Source organism: Crinia signifera, chromosome 3 (genome assembly GCF_055691185.1).
Source record: "Crinia signifera chromosome 3, ASM5569118v1, whole genome shotgun sequence".
Lineage (NCBI taxonomy): Eukaryota > Metazoa > Chordata > Amphibia > Anura > Myobatrachidae > Crinia > Crinia signifera.
The window spans coordinates 243,850,532-243,866,830 of record NC_139219.1 but is presented as its reverse complement, the minus strand read 5'-3'; the positions used below and the strand labels follow the sequence as shown (position 1 = coordinate 243,866,830).

Here is a 16,299-nt window from a genome sequence, read left to right as displayed (position 1 = left end):
CTATATTCTTTAGAGCTATGGTGCTGCCTTGTAGCTAGTATAACTGTAATAAGTTGTAACAAACCTCTGATATGACATTAACCCTTTGAGTGCCAACATCTCATGTTTCTTCTGCAGGCGATAGCGATGCGCGGCTCCACTGTATCGCTATCGCCTAGCAAAATAGACTATGCAGGCAAGGCAATTTTCAATAAACCCCACTTAAGCCCCAATCACACTAACCACACCCAATGTTGTCTGTACACAGTGAACGGTATCAGCTGCAAATACCATTCAGAGACGTTGTTTGGCTATATTGCCAAATTGACCTGCATGCTCGGTAGATATCAATCATCGTTAATGACACGAGGGAGCATTAACAATACTGAGTGCCCACACTAGATGATATTGTGAACAATATCACTCAAAAGCCCCTCTGACCGATATTGTGTGTATGGGGCTTTAGTCAAAATCGCTTGTATGCATGTAGCCAAAATTGGGTTAGTCGAAATCCCCATTAGCAGCAATCGAACCGTGTGTACACCCCGAGAAGTGTGCTAGTAGAGAAGTTGCACATATCAACCAATCAGCTTTGAAGTAACATGTCTCAATTGCATTCTACAAAATTATACATAGAGCAGTATTCAATGCGGGGTCGAGCGGCCGGCGAGGGGGCTAAATGGCGGGGATCGCAGAAAACCAGTGATCTTCACTTTTTAATTCCCAAGCCGGCGCTCACCTCATTCTATGTTCCGGGGAAATATTCGCTGTCATAGGACAGCAAGGATTCCCCCAAACGGCGAGGCTCGTGGCTAATGCAGGGAGCCCGCTGCATTTAGCCGCGAGTCTCGCTGCTTCTGCGGCTGCATATGCCAATTTAAAAAAAATGGAGCGAGTTGGAATCGGCGTATGTGGGCGGATAAGTTGAATACTCACAGAGGGAGCTGTGACAGCGCTGTCACAGCTCGCCCCCAGCACTGAATATACCCCATAGTGTGCCAAGGCACACTTCTCCACTCTATTCACTGCTTAATACATCTACCCCTAGGTAAGCTTCAGCTAGTTGATGGTATCAACCATCGCAAACGCAGTACTTGGATCGCAGAAGCAGACAGGAAACATATTCCTACAGACACCCTGCAGCATTGGAACATTTGTTGTACCAACCAGATGCCCCCTTATCGCCTCCTGTTCAAAATAATAAACTGGTGAAAGATGTTAAATTACAACTGACTTGTTTGTATGAGTAAAATAGAAGAATATACTTGAACATCATAAATTATTTATCTAGAAATCTTGCTTAGAATAGATTACATTGAATATGTGCTTGGCACACCCATGTATTATTTACTTTACAAGGATCATGTATGAATGATTTACACCTTTTTATCAACAGAAAGTTTTATGTCTAGAAATTTGCAAGTGAAAGAAGGGATCATGGAATGTACAGTTCAAATAAATAAAGGAACATTAAAATCCTATATAAATAAATTATGTTGATGTTGATAATGTGGATTGCAATATAACCTAAAATCATTCTTGGTGCAATCTGCTTGCACATACTGGATATAAGTACGAAATATATTGAAGCCTGAAAAAATAAAAAGGTACTGTGACTAGGGTACCTGTGTCCAAGATTAATCCAGTAGCACTAAAGGTGCGTACACACGGGGCGATATTGGCTGAAATCGCTGGGAATATGGTCGGTAAGCCGACTTTCTCAGCTCCTGATTGGCCGCCTAGCGGCCAATAGAATCATTCTATAGAGAGGCGCAGAGGATGAAGGATCTCTGCGTCTCACTGACAGTCCAATGCGGGAGCTGATGGAGTTGCCGGAGTGTCACAGAAGGTGACAGAAGTCCAGGACTACGTCGGATCAAGACTTCAGAGCTTCCATGGAGGACCTGGGTGAGTAAGATTTCCTTCCACAGGTCCCCCATGGATTTCTTCGGACCGGATGGACGCTGACAGACGCCGCCGACACGCCGCCGCCGACTTGGAGCCCATCGCCGACATGGAGCAGGATAAGGCACCGGATCAAGACCCTGGGACCTACCTATGGGATCAAGATAGGTATGTATCAGTATGTGTGTAATGTATGCATTAAAGTTTTATTTTTCTTATGTGTCAGTGTGTGTTTATTTAACTATTTTTTTTAATGTGGAACTACAAGTACCAGCGGGCCTATTAATGCCCCACAGGCTGGGACTTGTGGTTCTCCAAGTCCCAGCTTGCGGGGGGGGGGGGGGGCTTGCTGGGACTCATAGTTCCACAGTTTAAAACAATAGTTTTTACATCTATTTTTTTACACTGAAATCAGCTCAATGCCCACCGCCCAGGGGCATCGAGGACAGCACCAGGCTTCAGCCTGGTCAGGTAAGTCCTGGAGGGGGGTCACCCCTTTATTGGGGGGGTCCCCACTCCCCCAGGGCCCCTGGCCAGGCTGACCTTGGCCGGGGGGATTTGTATAAAAAGTCTCCCCCCGGCTGTGGCATTGCCCTGCTGGCTGGTTTGGCCTGGGGCTTGTTCTTAAAATACGGGGGACCCCTACTCATTTTGTCCCCCGTATTTTGGGAACCAGCCCCGGACCTGGAGCCTGGGGCTGGTTGTTAAAAATCGGGGAACCCCTATTTGTCGGGTTTCCTGATTTTTAATTACCGGCCACGGCTCTGTCAGCCTGGTGCTGGTTACAGCTGTGGGGGGGACCCCACGAAGTTTTTTTTATTTATTTATTTTACCTTTTTTTTTTTACACCTTGCAGCCTGCACGGATCTGACTGATCTGTGCAGACTGCCTCCACTAATTCGTATTCGTGGCCGTATATACGGCCAGCTAATACGAATTAATACGCCATCGGAGGGTTACAAAGCAGTCGTATTTGACTGCTTTGTAAATCCCCCTCCGGAACACGACAAAGCATACGATGTATGCTGTCGTATTAATTCGTATTAAGAATACGAATGCAACTTTTTGCATTCGTATTCTTAGTAAATTTCCCCCTCTATGTAAATATGGGAATCCCACGGACCACCAGAACTGGATGCTTTCTTCTATGTCGCAAGAGTGAAGTTAGCGACATAGAAGAAAGCATCCAGTTGTTGTGGTCCCGTGGGATTCCCATATTTACATAGACTGTGTGTGTTTTAGGACTACTAAACCATATTTGTTTTTCATTTTTATTTGCATGTGACCGTATGAAATAACTTTGGGAAAGAAGCAGTCCGAGATCTACATCTGGTAAAATATATCCAATTTGAGTGTAATTTGGAATTAGTACCCACAGTAGAGAGCTGCCCTCTGAAAAATTATTTTTGTATGTACTTATGTTCTGACCAGGTAAAGGAAGTTAGCTGCACTTTGAATTGCGCACCAGAAATCCAACCCGTTTACCTGTAAGTTTTAAAAGTCGTTGTACATGATAAACGGTGCTCCAGTTAATTAGCTCCCAAATGTTATTTTGGAACACCGTTTATCATATACAAGTCATTGATAAATCAGCCCCATCGTATTAAAGGATTCACTATGCATGACAAATAGATGCTGGCTGTCAGAAGACTGACAGCAGCAACCATTGAACAGAATCCTGAAAGGGGCTGGGTAACTATACTTACCCTCTCCCCCTACCCCCCTACCCATTGCTACCCCCAACCTAACCCTAAACCTCCATACTACATAGCCTAACCCTAACCCCACACCTCTCACCCTAACATGAAACAATATGGCACACACTGTAACGCCCCTAACACAATATGCCACACACTGTAATGCCCCTGACACAATATGCCACACACACTGCAAATGCCCTTGACACATTATGCCCCCCCCAGTAAAGCTTCTAATTCATTTTAAATGACCTGCTCTTTGCCAGGGTGACTTTTCTTTGCATGGGGATGCAATACTTATTGCCAGGGGTGTAATGCTCAGTGCCAGGGGGTTACATGTTATAAGATGCTGCTTACACGTGATGCCTCCTGTAGTGCCGCTTACACATGATGTCCCCTGAAGTGCCGCTTACACATTATGCCACCTGTAGTGCTGCTTGCACATGATGCCACCTGTAGTGCCACTTACACATAATGCCCTCTGTAGTGAAAGCCCCTCACAGTGCTGCTTACAAATAAATAATGCACATTCCGTAGTGCCACTTCATAAAGCCCCATGTAATGCAGTTTCATAATGCCCCCATAGGTGCACTCACAAGGCTCTCTGGGCTGGCCTCCATCGAGGCCACTGCTGTTGGCCAGTAAGAGGAGGAGCGCAGGCTTCTCCCAACCCTCTGGCGGCCATTTGAAATGATGACACTGGTTAATGAGCCAATCGGAACATTCAACCCTGCAACCAAATCACAGCAGCTGCCGGTAGGCAAATTCTAAATGGTTCACAGAGCAGAGTACCCAACATTGCAATTACTCATCTTATATAGAGTTGAGTGCCAGTCTATATCCATTGTGCCATCTGTTAAAGGGACAGGATTGTGTGGTGTCTGGAGGTGTAACAATTTCTGGGGTGTTTCTGGGCTCCAGTGGGGAGGGGTAGGTATGTTTGCAATATTCAGGAGATTAGGGTAATGAGTTGTTTGCTTGATGGAGGTTTTGGGGTCAATGGTGGGGTCAGCATCTTAAAGGTCTGGGGTCTACAAGATGGCCAAGCATAATGTAACCAACCGCTTCCACATAGCTGTAGTGATGTATTAATTTGGTGTTGGTTCTGCCTACATTTGATTTGGTGCCGCCCACGTGGGACCACTTCTAGATATGTACCCCTATGTTACAGGATGTGTTTGAGAAATTACAGTTAAGCTGATATCTCTGTTTATCACTTTAAACTTTATCACTTGTTAAGGTGCACTACATTTGGTGCAGTGTAACTGACCTACTTGTTGATTGATGCCTGCATGCACAAGGCAGCACAAATACCTTTTATGCATTTTAGGCAGTGATACTCCGGCTGCTTTCTGCGTAATGATGCAAAATAATATATGCTACCAGCAGGTACCCAGAATTGTGTGTATGGGAAGAGAAGTCGCAACATCTACTTCCCATCACTACTTGGGATTACCGCCAGGAAGTTGCTGAGTTTAGTACGATATATAAAGGTATACCAATAGTTACAAACTGAGTTAATGGACTATAATCAGCGGCGGTTTTTACCTATGGGCTGCATGGCTGCAGCCCCCCAGGTAAAATCCGCCACTGTCTCTGCCTAAAGTGAAGCCAGATGCAGTCTGTGAGACTGCACTGGCTTCACTGTGACTGGCAGTGGCTTCCTATTGGAATTCTGACCGGCCAGTCACTCAAGACATCCCTCCGGGATGCCTCTCGCTGCGCAAATGCGCAGCAGCCCCCAAAACAGGTTCTGAGCATGCGCAGTATCACGGACCATAATGCACATGAGCCGGAACCCAGGAACCCGATCAAGCCAACAGGGGCTGCTGCAAAGGCAGCCACCGGAGGCTTGGGCCAGCGTATGCGCAGTATGTAAGAAGGTACTTTGCATGCGCTGGCCCCATGCAGGGGACAGGGGTGCGCGCCTGCTCGAACGGTGGCGGTGGCTGGGGATGGAGACAGCAGCAGCAGTGGAGGGGGGGGGGGGCGGGCCCTCATTGCGGCAGCCACCCTTCTTTATAATGGTAAGAGCCACCACTGACTATAATAAGTTTGTCAGTGTCAAACCAAATTGTTTTTGCCTTGCAGTACAGTACATTATTTTTAAGTAATAAACAAATAAACACAAAATCTATTTGCCCATATGACTATATGTTTTGCATAAATACATATTTCTGTGACACGCACATATTCACACATCTACTGTATAGTCAGACTTTCGTCTCCCGCAGGGATGGAATGGGGAAGAGAAGGAGCGGGGAAATGTAGGCTGGGTATGAGGGTTTGCTAAGGTAAAGTTATGCAGCAAGGCAAGCAATAAGTGGCACTACAGAATCTCATTTATTGTTGCTGCATAGTTAATGGACCCATAATTGCACCTCATTGGCATGTATTCAATGACGGTGCGAGCGGCCGGCGAGGGGGTTAAACAGCGAGTATTGCTGAAAACCAGCGATCCTCACTGTTTAGACCCTGCGCCGGCCGCTCGCAATATGCAACGTTCTGGGGAAATCCTCGCCGTCACAGGACGGCGAGAATTCCCCAAAACAGCGAGACCCGCGGCTACTGCAGGAAACTCGCAGTTTATAGCCGCGGGTCTCGCTGCTTCTGGAGCCGCATCCGCCAATTCCCCCTCGCTCAAAAAACGGAGCGAGGGGGAATTGGCGGATGCGGAGGCTGTGTTGAATGCTGTCAGGGTGAGTGGTGACAGCGAGCAGGAAGCCCTGCTCGCTGTCACCACTCGCAAACAGCATTGAATACCTGCCATTATGTATCCATAAAAGAGGCATTCCCATTAATATTAACTTGTAAAGTTACTAAATCAGGCAGGTTATATGGCCTGAAACACAAGATTCTAAAGTGATACCTGCATAAGCAAAGGGCCAGATTAACAATGGGGAGTATGGAGTTGCAGCTCCAGGTCTCCACATAGGAATAGGCAGATCACCATGGCAGCATGCTGACCACCAGACAGACACCAGCTGGCCACATGGTTGGCTATATATCACATTTTTTTTAATTGCATTCCTATTCTATACATGTGTGCAATCTTTGTACTTGTATTATATTTTTAGGTAGATATTTGGGGTCAAATGTAATAGGGTGTGAGAATCAGAAAGTGAGAGAGTTTGGGAGAGCTTTCCCATTTTAAAGTGGTAATCCTATGCACTGACAAACCAGGAGGATTTTGCCATGTAAATGATTGCCGCTTTAAAATAGAAAAACTCTCCCAAAATATCTCACTTTCTGATTCTCACATTTGGCCCTTGGTCTTATAGTGTATGGATTCTACATGCCTACATGGCATTCACATCACCTCATCCACTTCTCATAATAGGCTCATTTTCAGCTCCAGGCCCATTAGGCCCTTAATCCGGGCCCCGCGTACTCATGAACAGACTTTAAGCTACAGTCTTATTCCATTGCAGGAAATCAGATATATCTCATTTTTGACTACAATAGTTGTACTGAGTAACGTTAAGTTTTCCATTTTTTTCAAATAAAGAAATACAATGAATACAATGTATGACTTGTGTATATGCCATTGTCTATAAAAGTCACCCTATGTTAGAATGCCTAAATCTCTGAAACAGGTAGTGTATTCCTCCAACTCTTTAAGGACTAGGTGGAAAACCGTGGTGGTATGCCACGGGAAAATGACCTACCTGACAATATAGATGCCACAGCTGCAATTATGAAGGACACAATAACTCCGGGTCCAGCCATTTCCTTAGCGACAAGTCCAGAGACAACATACATTCCGGTGCCAACACAGCTGCCAACACCGAGAGACACAAGGTCCAATGTAGTCAGTACCCGAGCCAGTTTGGTTCCATGAGCAGATGTTCCTGTGGTTCCTTCCAGCATGGACTCCACAGGCTTGGTGCGTAAAACCCTTGAATTGAATGCGTGCCATGTGGCTCGCCATGGAATCCTTCGGGGGTCCAGGTATGTAAGGAAACCACTCATGGTTAAAGGGTTTTAAAGCAGAGCGTGAGAATAATGCTTGAGTGCAGCTTGTCGTAGACTCTCCCAACATTCAGCTATAGAAAATCCTAGCTGTGTTACACGTTCTTTGAATTAAGGTGGTAACTCATGATATTACATATGTTCTTCAGTGTTCTAGATGTTGGACAACCTGGAAGACAGTATATAATATAGTGTGATTATATCAGAGGTAATAACTATATATTATCTTTAAGACAAAACAATCAAGTATTATGGGGTCTGTTTACTAAGCCTTGGGTGGAGCTAAAGTGGATGTAGGTAAAGTTTCAGCCAATTAGCTCATAACACGTTACAGGCTGTGTTTCAAAAATGCCAGGAAGTGATTGGTTGACTTTATTTCTGTCTACATTATCTGTATCAGATTAGTAAATAGACCCCTATGTCACTGTGGTTTAATATTACTGAAAAGGCAGCAAAAGAGAACAATACATTTTATTCTGCATATAATAGTAATATGCCTTATGATCTCTTAGAATACATGTACAAATTGGTATATTCACATACTGTAAGTGACATTTATATCTTCTCAGGAGCTGCCATACTGGAATTATATGAATAAATGAAAGGAGCTTTTGTGAAATGGATTGTAAAGGTCTCCCCCCCTTCTTTGTCCAAAGCTGTCTACAAGAAGCTTAGTGTCTCCCATTCATGTTAGCTGGGTTATCCCTACTGCTGTCACTGCTGTCTGCTCTCACTCGGCATCATGTATGAGATGCAGAATAGCCAAGGAACAGTGCACATTCCTATTTTCTAGTAAAGTACCTAATCTTGAGCAAGTGCACCTATATTTCTGCAAAATAACTGTGTATAAAGCAAGGTAAAAACATTTATAGACTGATCTGTGCAGGCTGCTGATACGAATTCGTGCCGTATATACAGCCGTTAAATACGAATCCATACGACATCCTCAAACATGAATAAGTCAAATACGACTGGTTTGTAAATTTGCCTCTGGAATACAAATTTGTAAATGACTCACGACGGCGATAGCAGTGGTATGCATTCATACAGAATACGAATACAAAAATTTGTATTCTTAGTAAATTTCCCCCAGGTGTGTTGTTGATCTAAAAATCGTTTTAGGAAGTGTTGTTACATTTGGAACATTTCAGTTTAACATTTTGGGTGTTCCCCTTGTCTTGAGTACTTTTGTTCTTTTTTCCTTTGTAATGAGTTGTGTCAGGTTCATCTTACTGTTTGGGCTTACTGGGCAGCTGCTCAGGGGCCCAGAATTCTAGGGGGCTTAGACAAGGGGTTGGCTGCTTATTCTGAGTCAAATAAAGATTGCTGTCTTTCCACTGTGATAGTGAATTACATATATTTAGAGTACCCACCACTACCCAGGCAGCATTACCGTCCTACAGTGAATGGCAGTCAACTTTTTCTACTGGTTTGGAAACTGTCTCTAAGGGTTTACGTGCAGATGATTTTCAAGTATCTTTTATTGCTAAAAGTAATTAAATACATTTGTCAAAATAAAATCAGCTATTAAGAGAAATCAATATGACTTCTACGAAATATCAATATGCTAATCACATGCTACAAAACCTATGCTATTATCTGTCAGCGCTTGTTTTCATTCCATGATATATATCGCTATGTAATGAGCTTAATAATAGAGCTGAATTTGCTAATTGAAGCTGGAGCCATCTACAGATGCACATAACCAAGGGACTAAAATAATGCACTGACTAAAGGCATAATTAGAATAAATAAAAAAGAGTAATTAGGTGTTGACCCATCAGGGCAGTGGAAATGGGACTAACAAAAACATACAATTTAGTACAATAATTGTTTTTACAACAGGCCTTACTCAAGGCCACTTTAATTAACAACTAGTTTCAATTGTTGTCATGGAATTCCTAAAGGTATTTATTTATATTTTATTAGAATTATTCTTACGTTTCTCATGTGCGGTCTTCTTTTCAACACGCATTTCAGGCACAGGTAGTGCTCATTCCATAAAGTACAAAAACAGAAAAAAAAAACCTAGGACCTCTCCAGGCACCCCACAAGCTGGGCACTGGTGCCATCGGCTCAGCAGGCTTGTCCCTTTTGCCCCATGCACCTGACATAAGTATTAATCATACTGCTCTTGGTACAGCCCTGTTATGCATTATATACACAGTGGGCCAGATGCACTAAGCTTTAAAAAGTGATAAAACGGAGAGCGATATCAGCTTCTGTCACAGACTGTGTTTGAAAAATGTCAGGCAGGAGCTGATTGGTTGGTTGCTTATCACTCTCCATTTTATCATTTTTGAAGCTTAGTGCATCTGGAACAAGGTGTCACTCTGGGAGTGATTCTGATGTGGTCCGTATTGCACAGCTGCAAGGAAGCGGCTGTGCAATACCGTACCACAAAATCCTAATGCTGCAGGAGTATCCTGTAGAAAATAGATGCCTACTGTCTGCACCTTTGACCTGAGAACTGTGTCTGATGATGCAAATCATAGGTAACAATGGGTGCAGTCCTTTGCCAGTCTACATAAGCCAAAGCTTACTCAAACTTGCTGTTGGAACCCCACTGCCAGTTCCAGGAAGTCTGCATCCAATGACATCCAATGACCGTAGACTAAGTACTAAAAATGGCCCGTAATATTGTCTTCATTTTAAAATGTGTTTACTGACAATGACTGTACATTATTCATATATACAGCACGGCATACACCTACTAGTGCACAAATTCCCGTAAAGTTAATGTTATTTATTCATTCTATCAAGACAAAGACATATTAAACAATCAAAACAATTATATACAAACTCTGCCTTATGCAACTGAATAACTTTATTTGTTTCTTTCTGTACACATGAATACCCAGAGTGTATTTCCAGGCATTTTGAAAATAAACATAGTTAATTGACATTCTATTTAATACAGCGAGTTATTTCAATATCTCTGCGTTTAGGAAAGGATGTTGTTTTGTTGGTAACACATATATCAAGCTAAATGTAATATATGTGTTTAAAGAAAATCTAGGACCACTGTGAAAAATGATACCTGAATTACATTGAGAAGCTAAATGAAACCATAATGACACAATAGATTTATCACCTGGGCTCGCTGTAACGGACTGAACACATTTTCTGAAGCAGGAAAATGGTTTATTGATTTATTTTAGGAAAAAAGTAGATGTTGTCTGGTACTTTTTGAGCCTCGGAGTACTGCCTGTAGATAGCTTGTCTGGATGAAATAATGTGTGTGATGCAAAAAAATGCAATTGTTAAATTAAAGCATATAACTCTGAATTTTATATCCTGTTGAAATGTTTTTCTAACATAATGCCAAGTGAACCTTTGACATTTGCGTCTTGATTACAATTTCATTGTATAGAATGTAATGAAGCTCTACACCGCGTCTGATTCCCAATCAACTAATGGACATTGGGCACTGATGTGAGTGATTTTAATCAGTAGCTAATCTCTAATTGTTAAGGCATCTTCTGTGATGTCACCTCTTTAGGTTTTATTGCTTGGTAATATTAAGGGCAGAGCAGTCAACACATGGCCCGAGGGGCAAGTACTGAAAAGTGGCCCATGTTGTACAAGCACCTCCTTACACAATTTAACATGTAATTGTGTGAATAATACCCCTTCACACTGTAAATGCCGGGCTGCTGCTGGGATTTGGACATGGGTCCGACCCAGCATTTGCTATGTTTTAGCTACCACAGCAACCTGGCAATAAGCCAAGTCTCTGAAGTCAGACGGGGACGAAGCAGCAGTGTATCATCGGGAGCGGAGGAAGCGATTGGAGCTGACGGTGTCCAAGCGACCCAGGTTACACATTAACACTGCACAGAATCCCTGGTTGTGACCTATGGTTGAAATGCCGGGTTGCTCGACCCAGGAATTTTGTCAGTGCTGCTTTCACACCGCAGATCAACTCGGGTTGATGCGGCAAAACCTTTGGCGGTCTGAAAGGGGTAGAAGTGTAGTTAGAGGCAGCAACTGACAAAGAATCAGCGGTAGTGTCATTGATGATAAAAATACGACAAATCCACTGTGATGTGTTTTAAAATGATTCGAGCTGTTTTGGACCAGTAACATCAAATAACTGGTCATACAGTATGTCACATATTCAAAGAAACTGCACAAAAGATCTTCCTGTTATTCACAGAACTTGCAGTGGTGTCTATATTAAATTGGTAGGCTGTGCTTTCATATATTAGTTATTCCTGTTTTCCAAACGGTCTGTTGATATGAAAGCAGATAAAATTGACTTTACGGAATAGCAGAGACTTTGCTCAGGAGAGAGATTTAGAAAATCATATTCACATGTGTATCTCTGGAGGATGCAGTAAGACATTGGATGTGGTAGGCCTCTGAAATTATAGCAGATGCTATTTAATTTCAGGGAGGAACAGTTGTTCTTCAAGGCTCTGGGTTAGAACAGAACTATTTGCTTATTTTTCTAGAATACAAGATTACCTCTAAATTCTGCTGCAGAAAAAATAGACATTTTCAGAACAAGGCTGGAAGAATTTCTTATAGGTTTCTCATGCTTTGCCATCTCTAGTGCTTATAGCTTTTTCCAGGATAAAGGGTTATTATGCTTATAGGCTTCTCATGATTACAGTATAGGGTAATATTTTTTTTTTATAAATTTCACATGTTCATAGGCTTCTCATGATTACAGTACAGGGTTATTATGCTTATAGGTTTCTCATGATTACAGTACAGGGATTTATACTTATAGGCTTCTCATGCTTACTGTACAGGGTTTTTATACTTATAGGTTTCTCATGATTACAGTACAGGGTTATTATTCTTATAGGTTTCTCAGGAGTACAGTACAGGGTTATTATGCTTATAGGTTTCTCAGGAGTACAGTACAGGGTTATTATGCTTATACTGTAGGTTTCTCATGATTACAGTACAGGGTTATTATACTTATAGGCTTCTCCTGCTTACAGTACAGGGTTATTATACTTATAGGTTTCTCATGATTACAGTATAGGGTTTTTATACTTCTAGGCTTCTCGTGCTTACTGTACAGGGTTTTTATACTTATAGGTTTCTCATGATTACAGTACAGGGTTATTATGCTTATATTAGAACAAAAAATGGGATATGCAAACCAGTGGCGCAAAACAGGGTACTTAGAGTCTTTTTGTATTCGGGCTCCTCTCTCTGATGGGATGGCAGGATGATGTTCGTTCTCAGATGGGTGAGGATTGCCAAATCATGGTGTTAACATGTGAAAAATAAAAATAAAATACAAATTAGATGACTGTGTCTGTTTCCGTTATTATAAACGCTCAGATGCGTAGTGCTCTTAGTGAAAAAGTAGGTTGGTTCCCTCTGGGCGTACCGAAACTCACATGGGTTTAGATAGTAATCCTCTCATAAAGGTTTATTTTTGTATCGTCCAGGAGGGGGTTCAACTTTTCAAAGTGTGTGCTTCTTTACGTGTGTGTGATTGGATCACAGATCTTCCATATGTTCTCGTAAAGACAAAAAGAACAGTGGTGTCTGAGATCTGCAATCTCAATGGATAAGGGGGGAAATACACATGTGGCAGTTTCTTTTACTAGAAGAACAGCGTACCCCTACTCACGATATCTCGGGGGGTTTTCAAACCTATAAAGGTTTCTTTTCACATGTGTTGTCCCACTTATGTGGTGTCATAGGTGACTGTAGTGTTCACCTGTGCGTCCGTGGCTCCAGTGTCCCAAGTGTATGAAATATAAAAATTCCCAATATGAGAAGTTTATATCATTTAGTGTGAATTATATACAATTATACACCATTCAGATGGTGTACCTTACTCACCCCTTTTAGTAGGGGGCAGAAAGCCCGTAAAGGTATCTTTTTCCCAATATATAGGATATTGATCACTGATGTTTTTGCATGGAGCCAGAAAGCCAGTTTGAAGTAAAAAATTCCATATAGTTTAATTAAAACAACACTTTACAATGGTCCCATGGGCAGGTCATGTGGACACATGAACAACATACATCCAGAAAAAATCCGGAACAAAAAACCCAAAAAATTTTTAAACAATGAAAGAAATATCCAAAACTTTAAAATGTCAAGTATACATACATCCAAGGTTGTGGCTGTTCACTTTCCTCTGGTAGGATCAACGCGTTTCGGTCTAAGTGACCTTTATCAAGATCTGCCAGAGGGAAGTGAAAAGCCTATATTTATATGGTGAACAGCCAATATAGGCTTTTCACTATATGGAATTTTTTACTTCAAACTGGCTTTCTGGCTCCATGCAAAAACATCAGTGATCAATATCCTATATATTGGGAAAAAGATACCTTTACGGGCTTTCTGCCCCCTACTAAAAGGGGTGAGTAAGGTACGCCATCTGAATGGTGTATAATTATATATAATTCACACTAAATGATATAAACTTCTCATATTGGGAATTTTTATATTTCATACACTTGGGACACTGGAGCCACGGACGCACAGGTGAACACTACAGTCACCTATGACACCACATAAGTGGGACAACACATGTGAAAAGAAACCTTTATAGGTTTGAAAACCCCCCGAGATATCGTGAGTAGGGGTACGCTGTTCTTCTAGTAAAAGACACTGCCACATGTGTATTTCCCCCCTTATCCATTGAGATTGCAGATCTCAGACACCACTGTTCTTTTTGTCTTTACCGAGAACATATGGAAGATCTGTGATCCAATCACACACACGTAAAGAAGCACACACTTTGAAAAGTTTAACCCCCTCCTGGACGATACAAAAAGAAACCTTTATGAGAGGATTACTATCTAAACCCATGTGAGTTTCGGTACGCCCAGAGGGAACCAACCTACTTTTTCACTAAGAGCACTACGCATCTGAGCGTTTATAATAACGGAAACAGACACAGTCATCTAATTTGTATTTTATTTTTATTTTTCACATGTTAACACCATGATTTGGCAATCCTCACCCATCTGAGAACGAACATCATCCTGCCATCCCATCAGAGAGAGGAGCCCGAATACAAAAAGACTCTAAGTACCTGTTAGGCACAAGGTGCCGGGAACCCCAAAGTGGAGGTATCGAGACGGCTCAGACGTGCTAGGAGACCCGGTAACTGTGAAGCTAAATGGGTCCTAGCTGGTAATCATCACCGGTCGACATGGGCCACAGAGGAATCAACAGGGTAATGGAGGGCAATAGCCCTAGAGGCCCATGGGGTAGTAGCGAGGGCAGGTGACTGACCCGGAGGTGGAGATGATCAGCACTGGTAGGGAGGAAACTGTCTCGGCCCCTAACTCCGTTGTCACCCAGTACGTCCCACGGTAGGTGCGGAGGCCCTAAATCTTCTCGCACGGCAGCCACGTTTGAATCACGGGTTAAGCCTGTACAACTCCGGTGCCCTCCAAAGCGTTTTAGGTGGTGGCCACAACCTACCGTTGGAGGAACGAGGTGGACAAGGGGAGAGCTAACTTAATGACCCCGGTGGCCGAGACAGGTGGCAGGGAAATGGACACAGGAATGGACGGGAGTCCTGGTAACCCCTGCACACTGAACCTAGCACTGATAAGAATACACAAAATAATAAACCACGATACAGCAGGAAGAAATGGAAATAAGGAGTGCGTAACGATACCACTCAGGACCCAAGGCAGAAGACCGGAATGTCTCCAAGGAGACTGCAGGAAGCCGGAAGCCAGGAGAAATCTGCTGGGAACTTCTGAGTAGCAGAATCCACCGACCACAGGCAGGGAAGAAATCCGGGTATAGGAGCTGGAGAAACCACGGGTATAATGCAGGGAAGGAACTGCAGTATGGGCTGAAGAAAACAAGAAGGACACCCCAGGGTGCCTAAGCAATCTTATAACCAGCGGCTTGCTGGACTGTGTAATCTCCATTTATAGGAGAAGTGTGCGTGCAGCAGACTGTGCGCGCGCGAGGTGATGACGCGGCGGGGAAGGACGCCGGGCAGCAGGACGTGGTTGCCAGGCAACGCCCCGATGCTCGGACGCCGGGCGTGACGTCACCGACGCTCGGGACGTTGCCGACGCTCGGGGCGTTGCTGAGCAACGTCCTGATCGTCAGAGGACCGCCCGCCGTGCACCCCGGAGGACGGGGAGGCGACTGCACGGCGGCGGCGTCTGACAGTACCCCCCCTCGAGGAGAGGTCAACCGACCTCTGAAACCGGGCTTGTCCGGAAACGACTGAAAAAACCTCCTTTTGAGTGAAGGAGCATGGAGATCTTGATCAGCGACCCACGACCTCTCTTCCGGTCCAAAACCTTTCCAATGTACTAAAAAGAAGTCCCTCCCTCTGGAAGTCTTGGAATCCAGGATGGAATCAACCACATACTCCTTTTGGCCCTGACGTAAGATGGGCACTGGCCTGCGGACAACCGGCTGAAGAGCAGGTTTGAGAAGAGAGCAATGGAAAGTGTTGTAGATCCTGAGAGAGCGGGGCAGCCCTAATCTAAAAGCGACCGGGTTAACCTTTTTGATAATCCTGTAGGGACCGATGAAACGTGGGCCCAATTTGTGTGAGAATTGCCGGAGCTTGATATTCTTGGTAGAAAGCCAGACCCAGTCCCCAACTTTGAACTGGCACGGTCTCCTGTGGCGGTCAGAGAAGTGTTTGGCTGACCTGGCAGCAGAGAGGAGCGCTCCCCGAACCATGCGCCAAACCTTTCTCTTCGAAGCCACCCACCAAGAATTACCCACTTTGGCATCCGTGGGAAAGAAAGAATTAGCTCTAGGGTGGAAACCGTAATTG

The 16,299-nt window shown here is 43.7% G+C and overlaps 1 protein-coding gene across 1 annotated transcript in view; it reads right to left on the bottom strand.

The window, feature by feature from the left end:
- SLC7A14 (solute carrier family 7 member 14) overlaps positions 1–16,299 on the bottom strand; it is an 80,436-nt gene that overhangs the window by 36,584 nt on the left and 27,553 nt on the right. Inside the window, exon 2 of the mRNA XM_083177778.1 lies at positions 7,250–7,722. Within this exon, the coding sequence (XP_083033904.1) occupies positions 7,250–7,553 (304 nt within the window). The 5' untranslated portion in view covers positions 7,554–7,722. The remainder of the gene's footprint in view (positions 1–7,249; positions 7,723–16,299) is intronic.